At 44.4% G+C, this 13,479-nt stretch overlaps 1 protein-coding gene across 8 annotated transcripts in view; it reads right to left on the bottom strand.

The window, feature by feature from the left end:
- ERG (ETS transcription factor ERG) overlaps positions 1-13,479 on the bottom strand; it is a 279,268-nt gene that overhangs the window by 33,674 nt on the left and 232,115 nt on the right. For all 8 annotated transcript variants that reach the window (XM_001170678.7, XM_001170554.7, XM_003319073.6 and 5 more), the window contains one exon: positions 7,717-7,868. In XM_001170678.7, coding sequence (XP_001170678.1) covers positions 7,717-7,868 — 152 coding nt within the window. The remainder of the gene's footprint in view (positions 1-7,716; positions 7,869-13,479) is intronic.

A 13,479-nucleotide genomic window follows, 5' to 3' on the forward strand; every position in this document is an offset into this window, starting at 1 on the left:
TGTGCAAGCGTCCCTGGGAAAGTCATTTCACCTCTCTCAGTCTTGGTTTTCTCATGTTTAAAGGAAGACCGAACTTAGACCACCAAGAATCCTGCAACCCCTGCGAGTCTGCGATTCCTGCTAGTTAGATCTAGATTACTGTTAACTTGATAAATCACATTTACTCTCCTCCACACAGAATCCAAGTGCTGGCTGTGTTGTCTGGTGATTTGAGAACACAAAAGACATGATCATCACCTCACTAAACTTACAATCTAATAGAACAGACAGGCTTATAAATAACTCACGCTAAGAGGATTGGAAACATAATATATCAGCCATCAGGGCTTGGTCGGAGGGTATGTTCTATTACTTGTTATTCACTGGCTTTCAAAGCCCAGTGGGGGAACGTCAATATTTAGGGAGGATCATGTGGAAACTACGCAGTCCTCTAACACTCTGAGAACTCAAGATCCCTTCTTTACATGAAACCAGACTGCCAAAGACTCATGCTGGGTGTCTGTCCTCTACCTGTGCTGAGCTATTCTCTAACGTAACTCAGCGCTCACAGAAGATGTCACAAGAAATAGGCTGTTGAAATGCAGTGCTGCAACTGTGGCAGGAAGACGGTCGATGGTCAGGTCTATGGCCCCAGTGGCCCCAAAAGGGATCCTTCTTTTAGGATTCTACACTATGATAAACATTACCTTCCCTGTGAAACTTCTTTTTTGAAAGGAAAAATTATTTCCCCAAATAACTCTTTTCATTTTGGCTGCCAGGAAGCTCAAAGCCATACTAGAAACTTAAGTATAGCATCTTGGGCAAGCTTGTGGTCAAAATGGCTGCATTCTTCCCTCACATGCTCTTGGCTTCTCATTTGTATTTTTAACTGCCTTAGCACTGATTCCTAATTTCCATTTGATAAGTCATTTGGGTATAAGCCCATCAGTAGTTTAGTTCACACGGCACCTCAAATCCTTTGCAGAATATCCATATTTAAGTAAGTATATACATGCATTTGAGAATACAATATGAAACAAAATAAAGTATGATAACAAAATAATTGGTAAGATGTCATAAGAGGAGTGATTAATTTGCCAGAGGATCAAGCATGGCTCCCTTGACAGGGCAGATTTCGAAGATGTCTGGAAGAATGAGCAAGAGCATTCCAGAGAGGGAACCGCAGGGACAAGGACACTGGGTGGTGAAAATGCAGCGCGTGAGTTGGGGATGTGGCAGAGGAAAACGGCAGAGGCTGCAAAGGGCTTTCGAAATCACATCATCGTGGGTATAAATGAAGCTGTTCTTGATTCGACCTGTCATACCAATCTCCATTCCTCACATGTTCTGAAACACTGGTCTGAGTCATTCATTTGAGCTCTCAATCACACCTTCTTCTGTCTGTCAAAAACTACTTACCCCACATGGGTGGGTCTTAGCTACTTCTGACAGCCTTCGGTCATCTCCTCAGTGATTAAGAGTAATGGGAACTGAATGAACACTTTCTAATGGAATAGAAAGGTCCTAGCACGGGGGTCTGAGTAAGACACAAATCATGTAGCTTCAGCCACACGTGTTTGGTTGGCAAGAAAAGGTGATTTTAAATCTCCTTAGAGCTTTTATTCACCGTGAATGGAACACAGTAAGAGTTTAATGAATGAATTAATAATGAAGAAAGTGAAGAGACAGTGAAGAGAAGAATGTGGCTACTCTTTTATCTCTGAGATTACTGATTATCACAAGGGTCTATGCTGAAAGTGAATTATTTTAAAAATAGAAGCAGAGGCATTTGAAAAACTCAACACTTTAGCACCTATTTTAAGGAATTAAAACAGAAAAAGAGGCCAGGCCCAGTGGCTCACGCCTGTAATCCCAACACTTTGGGAGGCCAAGGTGGGTGGATCACCTGAGGTCAGGAGTTTGAGACCAGCCTTGCCAACATGGTGAAACCCTGTCTCTACTACAAATACAAAAATTAGCTGGCTGTGGTGGCAGGCGCCTGAGATCCCAGCTACTCGGGAGGCTGAGGCAGGAGAATTGCTTGAACCCAGGAGACAGAGGTTGCAGTAAGCCATGACCGCGCCATTGCACTCCAGCCTGGGCAACAGAGCGAGACTCCATCTCAAAATAAATAAATAAATAAATAAAAATAAAAAAAAAAAACAGAAAAAGAGAAATCTTTCAAAATGCTATAAGCTGCTAAAGCGAGAGGTCCTATTGCATTTTGGTCAGCATTTTGCAACTTTTAAGAAGTGAATGGAGCCTGTGCCTTCCTCTTTGTTAGCCACTTGGTTAGCACATCTCCATGTTCACAGCCAACACCTAAAGAGTAACAGTAACTACTGCAATGAGTGATTCTTCATTTAAATTCTTTTTGGAATGTTAATGTGATACTGTTAATCATTTCTATCCTTCCTTTTTGTCTACTTGCCTTTTCTAAAAGTGATAAACCATATCTTTATTAAAAATAATTCAAGTCTATTAAAGTAAAATTTATATCTTCTATCTAGATTAGAACTTTTCAACCTTATTGTACATGAAAATTACATATACAATAAGCATGTTAATAATGTAAAATTTCCAACCCCACACCCAGGTTTGGAACATTTGGAAGTGGGTGTGTGTGTTTGTGTGTGTGTGTGTGTGTGTGTGTGCCTGGGAAAGGGTCTCACTCTGGCTTCCTGGTGGGAGTGAAGTGGTGCAATCATGGTTCACTGCAGCCTCAAACTTCTGGGCTCAAAGAATCCTCCTGCCTCAGCCTCCCAAGTAGCTGGGACTACAGGAACCACCACTACACCTGGCTAATGTTAAAATTTTTTGTAGAGATGGGGTCCCACTATGTTGTCCAGGCTGGTCTTGAACTCCTTGGCCTCCCAAAGTGCTGGGATTACAGGTGTAAGCCACTGTGACTGGCAGGAATTGTGTATTTTTAATCATAAATTTTCCAGGTAATCTTGATACAGGTGGTTCTGACCATACTTTGAAAAACACTTTCTAGGCCAGGCGTGGTGGTTCATGCCTGTAATCCCAGCACTTTGGGAGGCCGAGGTGGGCGGATCACCTGAGGTCAGGAGTTTGAGACCAGCCTGGCAAACGTGGCGAAACCCCATCTCTACTAAAAATACAAAAATTAGCCTGGCGTGGTGGCGGGCGCCTGTAATCCCAGCTACTCAGGAGGCTGAGGCAGGAGAATCACTTGAACCTGGGAGGCAGAGGTTGCAGTGAGCTGAGATCCTGCCATTGCAATTCAGTCTGGAAACAAGAGCGAGACTTCGTCTCAAAAAAAAAAAAAAAAAAAAAGAAAGAAAAAGAAAAACACTTTCTAGTCAACCTCCAAATTAAGCTCAGCCAAAAAAGAGCCATGTAACCAGCATGGGGGATGTCACACTTGTCAGGCCCCTCTTATTACAACTGGTTTCACTGAATGACACTTGGGTTTACAACAGTGTAAGAAACTGCCCTGCCCTATGAGAGATCCTCCTAGATTTACAGATACGTGCACCAAATACATAGATAAAAACCAGAGATGGGAATTATGGCCTAACCAGTACCCTTTGGGAAGGCACAATCAACAGTCTTGCCAGAACAACAGGCACAAACCAGGGCTGCCCAGAATGCCTGGTGGCGCTACTGGTTGAACGCTTTGCTCATGACTCCCCTTATCTTCCTTAGGACAAACAGAGGAACACACCTTCCTCCAGACTCAGAATTAACAGCTGGACCATCTTTTCACATTTGCTTTCTTTTTATCCTGTAGGCACTGACTTATCCCTTTCATACTGCCTGATGATACCTCGAAGCCAAATAACACCTACCTTTTGCAATTCTGCAATATTTAAATGTTGCAATTAAAAATACACATACACACACACACACACACGAGCGTGTAAACCGCACTCCTGGTTTTACTCTCTCTGTTCAATTTTTACTTTAGTCCATACTCCACATTCCTTTATTTTTAAAAAGTGGATTCTACCGTGCTCTTTCATATGTACCTATGTGAGCTTTCTTAAATCTGTTCTGAAATAGGAGGCAGTGTAAATATATCAAGTGACAGTCTACATTTATTCTTCAGGGACATTTTCTAGTTGACACTTTCTTATGGGCTTTTTTTTGACACTTTTTTTATGGGCTTCTTTATTAACTCAAGATCATGAGTGTCAAAACCAGGGTTGAAGGAATCGCTTCTCAAAAGTGGGTTCCAGGTACCAGAACCCAATCTGAACACGGACAAAGCCCCCCAGCTCCTCTGTGGTTTTATCTCTCAGTCTCCGTACAGTCCAAATTTTCTCATCAGTGTTTATTAGGACCACTGTTATCTCTAGTGTGTAAACATCGGCAGGTATTGATGATGGTACAAATGTTTAGGAATAACTGATGGTTTTTTTTTTTTCCATTCAGCTATCCGTGTGATTTGCATTAGTGCCAAGCAATGTCTCTAAGTAGTAAGGTCTATGTGAACCACTCAGGACCAGGTCTGGAGAATTCTTTTTGCACACATGGGGTACTCCGTGCCCCAAATCTGCCTTAGTGAGGTGCCTGGATACCATGGGGATGGATACAGCAGCTGGTACAGCTGCCTGAGGTCCTGCAACCTCATGGCCACATTGGAAAATTGTCCAGATTGTGCAATGAAGCTGTGTGTGTGTGTGTGTGTGTGTGTGTGTTCATCACTGTGCGTGTATGAGCACACATACATGAAGCTTGACCAATAACCGAAAGACTCACAACTTGCAAAATCAGCCACAACTAGCTCTCTTACAAACACTATTAACTGAATAACTGCCTACACTGGCGTGAAGCAACTGAAGGAGGGAAGAGCTGAAGAGAAGAGTACTTTGCTCCAAAGAAAGGAAACAGCCTTTACATCAAAGCTTACTATAAGCCAATTTGCAGAGCTATCCTTGCATCCATCCAGCTAATATTTGATGAGCAGCTACTATGTATAAAAAATCCTGGGTGCTCTGACTTCAGTTGATTCTCTGTTCTCTTCCCCACACAAATATCTCTCTTATTTTCTAAATACTTTCCTTAGTGTAGAAAGACTCAAGTCTGGCCCTACTGAAAAGGATATTTATGACATCAAAGCATATTGATGACCTCATGGAAATACAGCCTCACCAGTTAGAAGATGGTACCAGGCATTACCTCTTACATCTGTGATTCAATGAGGAACCAAGCAAGGAATCTTCAGTGCAGGCCCCCTCAGATGGATTCTCTCATCTTTGAGATCTAAACACTTTGTTTTGTCTCCTTTGAAGAAATTACATTCTTAAGGAGGAGGGCAAAGGGTGAGATGGGTTAGGGGGCTTCCTTTGGGTGTCTACTTCATTTTGTTCATGCCCAGCCAGTGTCTGGGCAACACACCCCTGCCCTCCTGCCTCTCCTCCAGGCACATCCCAGCCCTCGAGTTTTTCTTATGTGCCACACATCTGGAGTGGGCACCTGGGACATTTGTGTTTCTATTTATCCCATCCAACAGGAACAGCCCCCTGTTCTGAGGCACAGTAGCAAGTGAGGCAGTCTCAGGCATTCAGGTGCATTGTCAAGATCAAACCAAATGCATGGCCTCTGTACCTGTCAACTGCCTTTCAGTAAATACTAAGGACGGTTTTCTCCCTTTCGTAATCTACCATCAGTGTCTCCTATAAGTCTTAAAAAATGGTTTGAAATCAGGCACAACCCCAAAGGATGGTCCCTTTCACACCCCACTGCATCGAACCAGCTTTATGTGTTTGCTGAAAGTCACGTGGTGACAGATCTAAGCTGAAACCCAGGATTCAAATCCAGGCCAGATGTTTTGCGAAGTACCCTGCACTCCTGAACTCTTCTGTCTAGAAGGTGACAGAAGCCCACTGGGCATGATCCAACTCAGGTAAAGGGAAAGTCACACCATGGAGGGAATCTAACCTGTTTGCCATCACACTTCGCAGATATTAATTTAGGTGACCCCAGGAGCAAGGGAGAATTGAGTTTGTGCAGATTTCACCCATGCATGCCCTTGGCTACTTTGCCAACAAGGAGTAACTTGTACAGTGCAGCTCAGTGGTGAGGTGTCCGTTCATCCATTCTCCACCTCCCTTAATATTCACTGAGCACCTCCCACTTACCAGGCACTGCAACTGGCCCTGGAGATAGGGCCTTTGTGGGGCTTACGTTCTACTCAGGGAAGAGGATAATAAGAAAACTTTTTATTTTTTTATTTTTATTATTTTGAGACGGAGTCTTGCTCTTGTCGCCCAGGCTGGAGTGCAATGGCACAATTTTGGCTCACTGCAACCTCTGCCTCTCTGGTTCAAGCGATTCTCCTGCCTCAGCCTCCCAAAGTGCTGGGATTACAGGTGTGAGCCACCATGGCTGGCCAGTAAGAAAACTTTTACATAAACATGCAATATAATGGCAGAAGGGAATGAATGAAATCAAGAAAAATCAGGCCAACTGGAGACTGGCAGTCACAGGTGGAGAGGAGAGCAATTCCAGACAGAAGTGCTCAGGACAGGCCTCCCTGAGGCCATGACATTGGCACGGATACTTGGTGAAGGAAAATGATATGGAACTACCTGGAATTAAGGGTTTCAGGCTGAGCTGACGCCAAATTCAAATCCCTGAGGCAGGACCGCAGGGTGACCAGATGGCTGAAACAAGTAACAGGAGGGAACCCACAGAAATTGCTGTAAGCAGCTGAGACTTAATCCAATGCCAACAGGCAGAGACTAAAGGAGTAAGGCAGACCTGCCTGAGTCCTAACTTGGCCTCTTATTAGCCTAATGCCCTTGGAAAAGTTGGTGGACCTCTCTGAACTTCATCTTCCTCATCAGGGAAATCATGAGAAAGATGTCCATTTGCAAAGATTGCTTGAGATCATGTTTCTAAAGCATTTATCCAAATGCCTCCTGTAGGGTAAAGGTTCACTGACTGGTGACTGTTGCTGTTGTTCTTATATTTCTGGTTTTATGTAGCATGTATCCTCTGAGGAGCTTTAAGTCATTTTTTCTATTACCTTTAGTTTGGCTAAATAAATAAGTTCTCGGCATGTCTTTCAAGTTCAAGAGCTATTCCTTTGGGTTGGTTTTGAATTATGTTTGTGGTAAAGAGTTACTCTGGTTATTAGAATCTGTATTATAGGCCAGTGATAGCTGGAATTTTAGATGCTTAAGGGAACACGTAAGACAGCCATATAATATATGGCTCCCACATGTTTATTTTGCCAGATAAGAGAATTTTAAAAACAAACACGTCTATCATCTATCATAAATAGTATCTCATGAAGGACAGGATATTTGGAACAATAACCTCCAAGAAGGGGCAATTCCTCCCTAGAAAGGTCACCTTTCATAGACATATACACACGTGTGCATATGTGTGTGCACACAAGCAAGGCTGCATGTTTGCCTGGACATCCTCTTTCTCTCTGTCTCTCTCCATACGTAGTGTGTGTGTGTGTGTGTGTGTATTTTTCTCTATGTGGCAAAATAAAGAGCTGGGGCTACATATTGCTGTCTCACATATTTTTAAAATATTTGTATTTTTAAATACAGGTGTATTTTTCTTGCTTTGCTGTCGATCCGTGAACATCTCCTCATGCATAGACCTCCGCCAGCTCCCATTTACAAGCCCTGCTCTGGACAAAGAAGATGTGATCAATGCCACAGGTGGGGGAGAAGAGCTCCCTGAGGCTCAGCCTAGCCTTGGGGAAGTTGCGATCTGCCGAGGGCAGTGAAGCTGTGGGCACCTGACCTGCTGGCACGATAACTCTGCGCTCGTTCGTGGTCATGTTTGGGGGTGGCATGTGCTTCTCCTCCATGTAGCTGCCGTAGTTCATCCCAACGGTGTCTGGGCTGCCCACCATCTTCCCGCCTTTGGCCACACTGCATTCATCAGGAGAGTTCCTGGAGGAGAAGAAATATTCTTCCATTATAACAGCAATCAAAGAGCATGTCTCCATCGACTTCTCACAATACACAGAGAGAACCAAAGAAGGGCAAGGCGGAAGAGACTGGGGGAGAAAGGACAAGTGTGAAAAGCCAAATACAGGCGGGGTGCCATGGCTCATGCCTGTAGTCCCAACACTTTGGGATGCCGAGGTGGGCGGATCATGAGGTCAAGAGATCCAGACCATCCTGGCCAACATGGTGAAACCCTGTCTCTACTAAAAATACAAAAATTAGCTGGGCATGCCTGTAGTCCCAGCTACTCAGGAGGCTGAGGCAGGAAAATTGCTTGAACCCAGGAGGTGGAGGTTGCAGTGAGCTGAGATCATGCCACTGCACTCCAGACTGGCGACAGAGTAAGATTCCATCTCAAAAAAAAAAAAAAAAAAAAAAGAAAAAAGAAAAGAAAAGAAAAGAAATGCCAAAAACAGGCCTTGCCTTCTGTCCTCCCGAAATGCATATTTTGAAGCCCTAACTCCCAATGTGATGGTATTAGGAGAGAGAGCCTTTGGGAGGTAATTTCAGTTTGATGAGGTCATGAGGGTAGAGTCCCACGATGGGATTAGTGCCCTTATTAGAAAAGAAAGAGACCAGAGCTCTCTCTCTCTCTCTCTCTCTCTGCCATGTAAAGGCAGAGCAAGAAGGTGGCCAGGCCATCTGCAACCCAAGGACAGAGACCTCACCAGAGACTGGCCCTGCTGGTGTCTGATTTTAGACTTCCAACCTCCAGAAGTATGCAAGCTCGAGTCCCATTGTTTCAGCCAGCCAGTCTGTGGGGCTCTGTGAAGGCAACCTGCACAGGCTAGGACAGTGCCCATACTGGCTAGATGCATAGAACATGCACAAGGGAGGCAGAACTACCACCTGGCTTCTGTTTCTTAAGCAGCTCCTCCTGAAACTGTCATGTCAAAACTCCATCTGTGACAACTGATTGGGGACACTTGCAGGGAACAGTGAACTGCTCTTTGTTCTTGCGGTGTGACAGCAAACAGGCAGAGTAGACAGATGCTGCGGGGCGGCACCAGGGACACTCGCTGCTCAGTGAGGTTTATCCTGGAATGACGTTCCTTTTCAAAACCTCAGAATGAAATCCTCCTGCTCAATTTCAAATCCCTGCAGCCAATCTTTACATATGGAGCTTTGAAGACTCACAGTGTTCCAGGCTTAGGTGCAGACAGGAAGGGCAGGGAAGGGTGGGGACTGACGCTAGGGGAGGCCTCATGGGGAGTGGACTCCAGTAGTCCTAGAGGACCCTTGGGAAAGGGATAGGGAAGGAACTGTGTGGATGCAGAGAGGGGTCAGCTACTGACTACTGACCTTGGGCAACAGGTCACAGGGCTGCTGTTAGTAAGGCAGTCACTGTCATTTGGATAAAGTCAAACCTACCTTTCTGGAAAAAGAAAAGGAAAACATTTTAAACAGTGAGATGTGAAAGCTACAGGACATTGGTGAAATCGCATCTGATAGGGAAATCCTAAAAAGAAAATCCAGCTTAGGGCCAGGAGTGGTGGCTCACGCCTGTAATCCCAGCATTTTGGGAGGCCGAGGTGGGCAGATCACCTGAGGTCAGGAGTTCAAGACCAGCCTGATCAACATGGAGAAGCCCAGTGTTTACTAAAAACACAAAATTAGCCGGGCAAGTGGTGGTGCATGCCTTTAATCTCAGCTACTCGGGAGGCTGAGGCAGGAGAATCCCTTGAACCTGGGAGGTCGAGGTCGTGGTGAGCTGAGATGGCGCCACTGCACTCCAGCCTGGGCAACATGAGTGAAACTCCATCAAAAAAAGAAGAAAGGAAAGAAAGAAAGAAAGAAAGAAAGAAAGAAAGAAAGAAAGAAAGAAAGAAAGAAAGAAAGAAAGAAAGAAAGAAAGAGAGAGAAAGAAAAGAGAGAGAAAATCCAGCTTAAGCAGAAAACAGAAAATACATGTCAGTGCCTTCTTAGATGGTTAAACAGAAAATACATGTCAGTGCCTTCTTAGATGGTTAACACGTGATGGTAAACCCAGGGTCACCGTAGCTGAGAAGTATTAATATTTAGGGTCTGTTGTCTCAGGCGGATTTCCAGAAATGCCTCTCAGGCTCTATCCAATGCATACATTTTTTTCATATTCCTTGGAATCTGGGAACCTTCGCTTTCTCTAGATTTTAGATTTCTATCCCAGTGTTTCTGGTTGGGGGATCCACGCCAATGAACCCTCATTTATCTCCTCCACTTCTTGTTAGTTGGAGTTCTGCAGAGAACTTGGACAATCAAAAAACTATGGGCTTGGCATGGATGTGAACTTCAAGTCTAAGGAGGTCAAAACCATCTGAGGCAGGAGAGCACTTTCTGAATGGGGTGAGATGGAGAAGGTCATTCCACACCTGAAAGCCATAGCTGGGATGTGGACAGGAAGGGAAAGTGTTTGTTCAGCATGTGGGAACTTGAAAATATAGGTTTGTTCTCAGCATCACTTACAAATGTGTCTGAAGCCTATGGAGGGATCTTAGGTGTTGGCAGTGAAGAGGGTACACTGCCATCTGCGGATGGAGGTTACAGTCAGGGTCACGCAGGACTCAGGCCCTAACATGGGCCTGGAATGCACAGCCCTGCCTGATGGCATCCTCACAGCTGTGCTAACATGAAGGAAATTTTAAAATAATAATGGTCTGAGTTCCCATGAAGTAGATCCTGAATATTTCCACCGCTGCCTACACATGCATTATTTCCTCTTGATGCTATTTTTCCTGGCTTCACACATTTATCTCTAAAAGACCCATCCTAATATGAAAACACAGAGTGTCTTCACTTAGACTGAGTTTCCTATTCCTCTGGAAAATTCCATCAGTTGAGTAGAGTGTATATGTTTTGGTATATTTGTCTCAAGGAGAGAAGTTACTAGGGAAGAGAAGTTAGAGGGATTAGGTTCTTTAGGAAAAAGACTTTGCCCAGATGATGTGAGTAACTCAAGTAACAACTATAAAATCTAGACAACCTTTGTTCAGATTCAATCATTCACTCATCCATTTAGACAGCTGTTATCAAGTGCCGGCCGTATACCAGGTCCCATCAATTCTTTCTTCTCCAACAATGCAGTTAACAATTTGAAAAGTAAAAGATCAAAGAGATGTATAAAATTATAGAAACAGGCCAGGTGTGGTGACTCACGCCTGTAATCCCAGCACTTTGGGAGGCCGAGCTGGGCGGATCACCTGAGGTCGGGAGTTTGAGACCAGCCTGACCAACATGGAGAAACCCTGTCTCTACTTAAAAAAAAAATTAGCCAGGCATGGTGGTGCATGCCCGTAATCCCAGCTACTCGGGAGGCTGAGGCAGGAGAATCGCTTGAACCAGGGAGGCGGAGGTTGCGGTGAGCCGAGACCACGCCATTGCACCCCAGCCTGGGCAACAAGAGCAAGACTCCATGTCAAAAAAAAAAAAAAAAGAATTATAGAAACAGGGGACATTGAGGATTTTGAACCCTTCAGACCAACCCCTTTTTCATTTTCTTTTAGTTCTTTCTAGTTTAATTTTCATATCCGAGGACAAGAACTCTAGGCATAGATCACAAGAGTTTCTCTGTGACATTAAAGTAGATCCTTCAGGCTGGTTGCGGCAGCTCATGCCTGTAATCTCAGCACTTTGGGAGACTGAGGCAGGCAGATCACTTGAGGCTAAGTGTTCGAGACCAGCCTGGCCTCCCAAGTAGCTGGCATTACAGGCGCCTGCCACCACGCCTGGCTGATTTTTGTATTTTAGTAGAGACGGGGTTTCACGTGTTGGCCAGGCTGGTCTCAAACTCCTGACCTAAGGTGATCCTTCTGCCTTGGCTTCCCAAGGTGCTGGGATTACAGGCGTGAGCCACTTCACCCAGGTTTCTCTTGCAAATTTTAACAGCAAAAGAGTAGCCTTAACATGTTTGGGATCTGTTTTGGGAGCTTAATAGTTATCAGTCTTCACCACAGCGAACTGTGTTGCTGGCATTGTCTCCACTTTCCAGAGGTGTGAACTGAGTACTCAAAACACAAGGGGCTGGCTCCAGGACTCACAGCCAGGAGGAGGTAGAATGAGACTTCAGTGCGGGTGGCCCGAACTCTCCATCCCTGCTTCTTAACCCTGAACAGAATGACTCCACAAAGTAAAGGCAAGACAATGTCCTTTCAAAGGTAACTAGATCTTCATTTCAGGAAGGCATCAGGGACTCCCTGACCCATACACTACTCTGGTTTAAGGTGTACACTAAAGCACTCATCCTGACATACTCTCCTACCCTGGGACTGTTCATTCCCTGAAGAGCATGTGTATGACACAAACAGGGCACATATACAAGATGCAAATAAGAAAGAGGAGTGATTCCTGGAGAAGAGAAGAATTTTCAGAGATATCTGCTTTACTTAAGAAAAGGATGCCAGGCACAGTGGCTCACGCATATAATCCCAGCATTTTGGGAGGCCAAGATAGGTGAATTGTTTTAGCTCAGGAGTTCAAGACCAGCCTGGGCAACATGAAAAATGTGTTTACAAAAAATACAAAAATTAGTTGGGCATGGTGTGCACCTGTAGTCCCAACTACTCAGGAGGCTCAGGTGGGAGGATCACCTGAGCCTGGGGAGGTTGAGACTGCAGTGAGCTGAGATCATGCTACTGCACTGCAGCCTGGACAACAGAGCAAAACCCTGTCTCAAAAAAAAAAAAAACAAAAGAGAGAAAAAAAGAAAAGGAAATTTTATCACAATTCAGAGAACTGAAAAGTGTTCATTTGAAAGTCTCACTATAAATACATTTCTAGCTCTGTGCCCAGGTGTGATAAGAAAAGATCCACACTGCACAAATGTGTGTCTTGATTACTCCATTGCAACCCCACCTTCACCAGGCATTCCGAGGCTCACACATCACCAGGGAAAAAGTTCCTGCAAACAGCTTGGTATGTCACCTGCACCAAGCGCTGCCCAGCATAGAGGACCACGTGTTCTCCATTCTCACATGATAAGGATTTGGACGTTCAATGCATTGTTTTATTGTGCACATGACAAAGAGTATGCTGTGCAGGGAATGAACAGTCCTGAAGTAGGACAGTGTGTCAGGATGAGTGTGCAATGTACACTTTAAACCAGAGTAGTGTATGGGTCAGGGAGTCCCTGATGCCTTCCTGAAATGAAGACTAGTTACCTTTTAAACATACACATACTTTTAAACATACACATACTTGCATATGTGTGTTGCAGCAGTTCCTGAGAATATTCTCAGGCTATTCAGCAGGTGCCTGTCAAACAGATAGTCATTTAGTAAATATTAAATGTATCTGTCTTTTTGTTTGGGGTGGAAATTGCTTTATTGCAAATAAGTGTGGTTCAAGATATTGCTCTCACAGACTCCTTTGAGGACAAACAAAAATCATTTTGCCTTTTTATTTAATTTAAATAGTTTTGGGGAAACAGGTGGTGTCTGGTTACATGAATAAGTTCTTTAGTGGTGATTTCTGAGATTTTGGTGCACCCATCACCCAAGCAGTAAACACTGTGCCCAGTGTGCAATCTTTTCTCCCTCACCCACTCCCATGCTTCCCCCAGAGTCCCCAAAGTCCACTGTAT

This window comes from Pan troglodytes, chromosome 22 (genome assembly GCF_028858775.2).
Source record: "Pan troglodytes isolate AG18354 chromosome 22, NHGRI_mPanTro3-v2.0_pri, whole genome shotgun sequence".
Lineage (NCBI taxonomy): Eukaryota > Metazoa > Chordata > Mammalia > Primates > Hominidae > Pan > Pan troglodytes.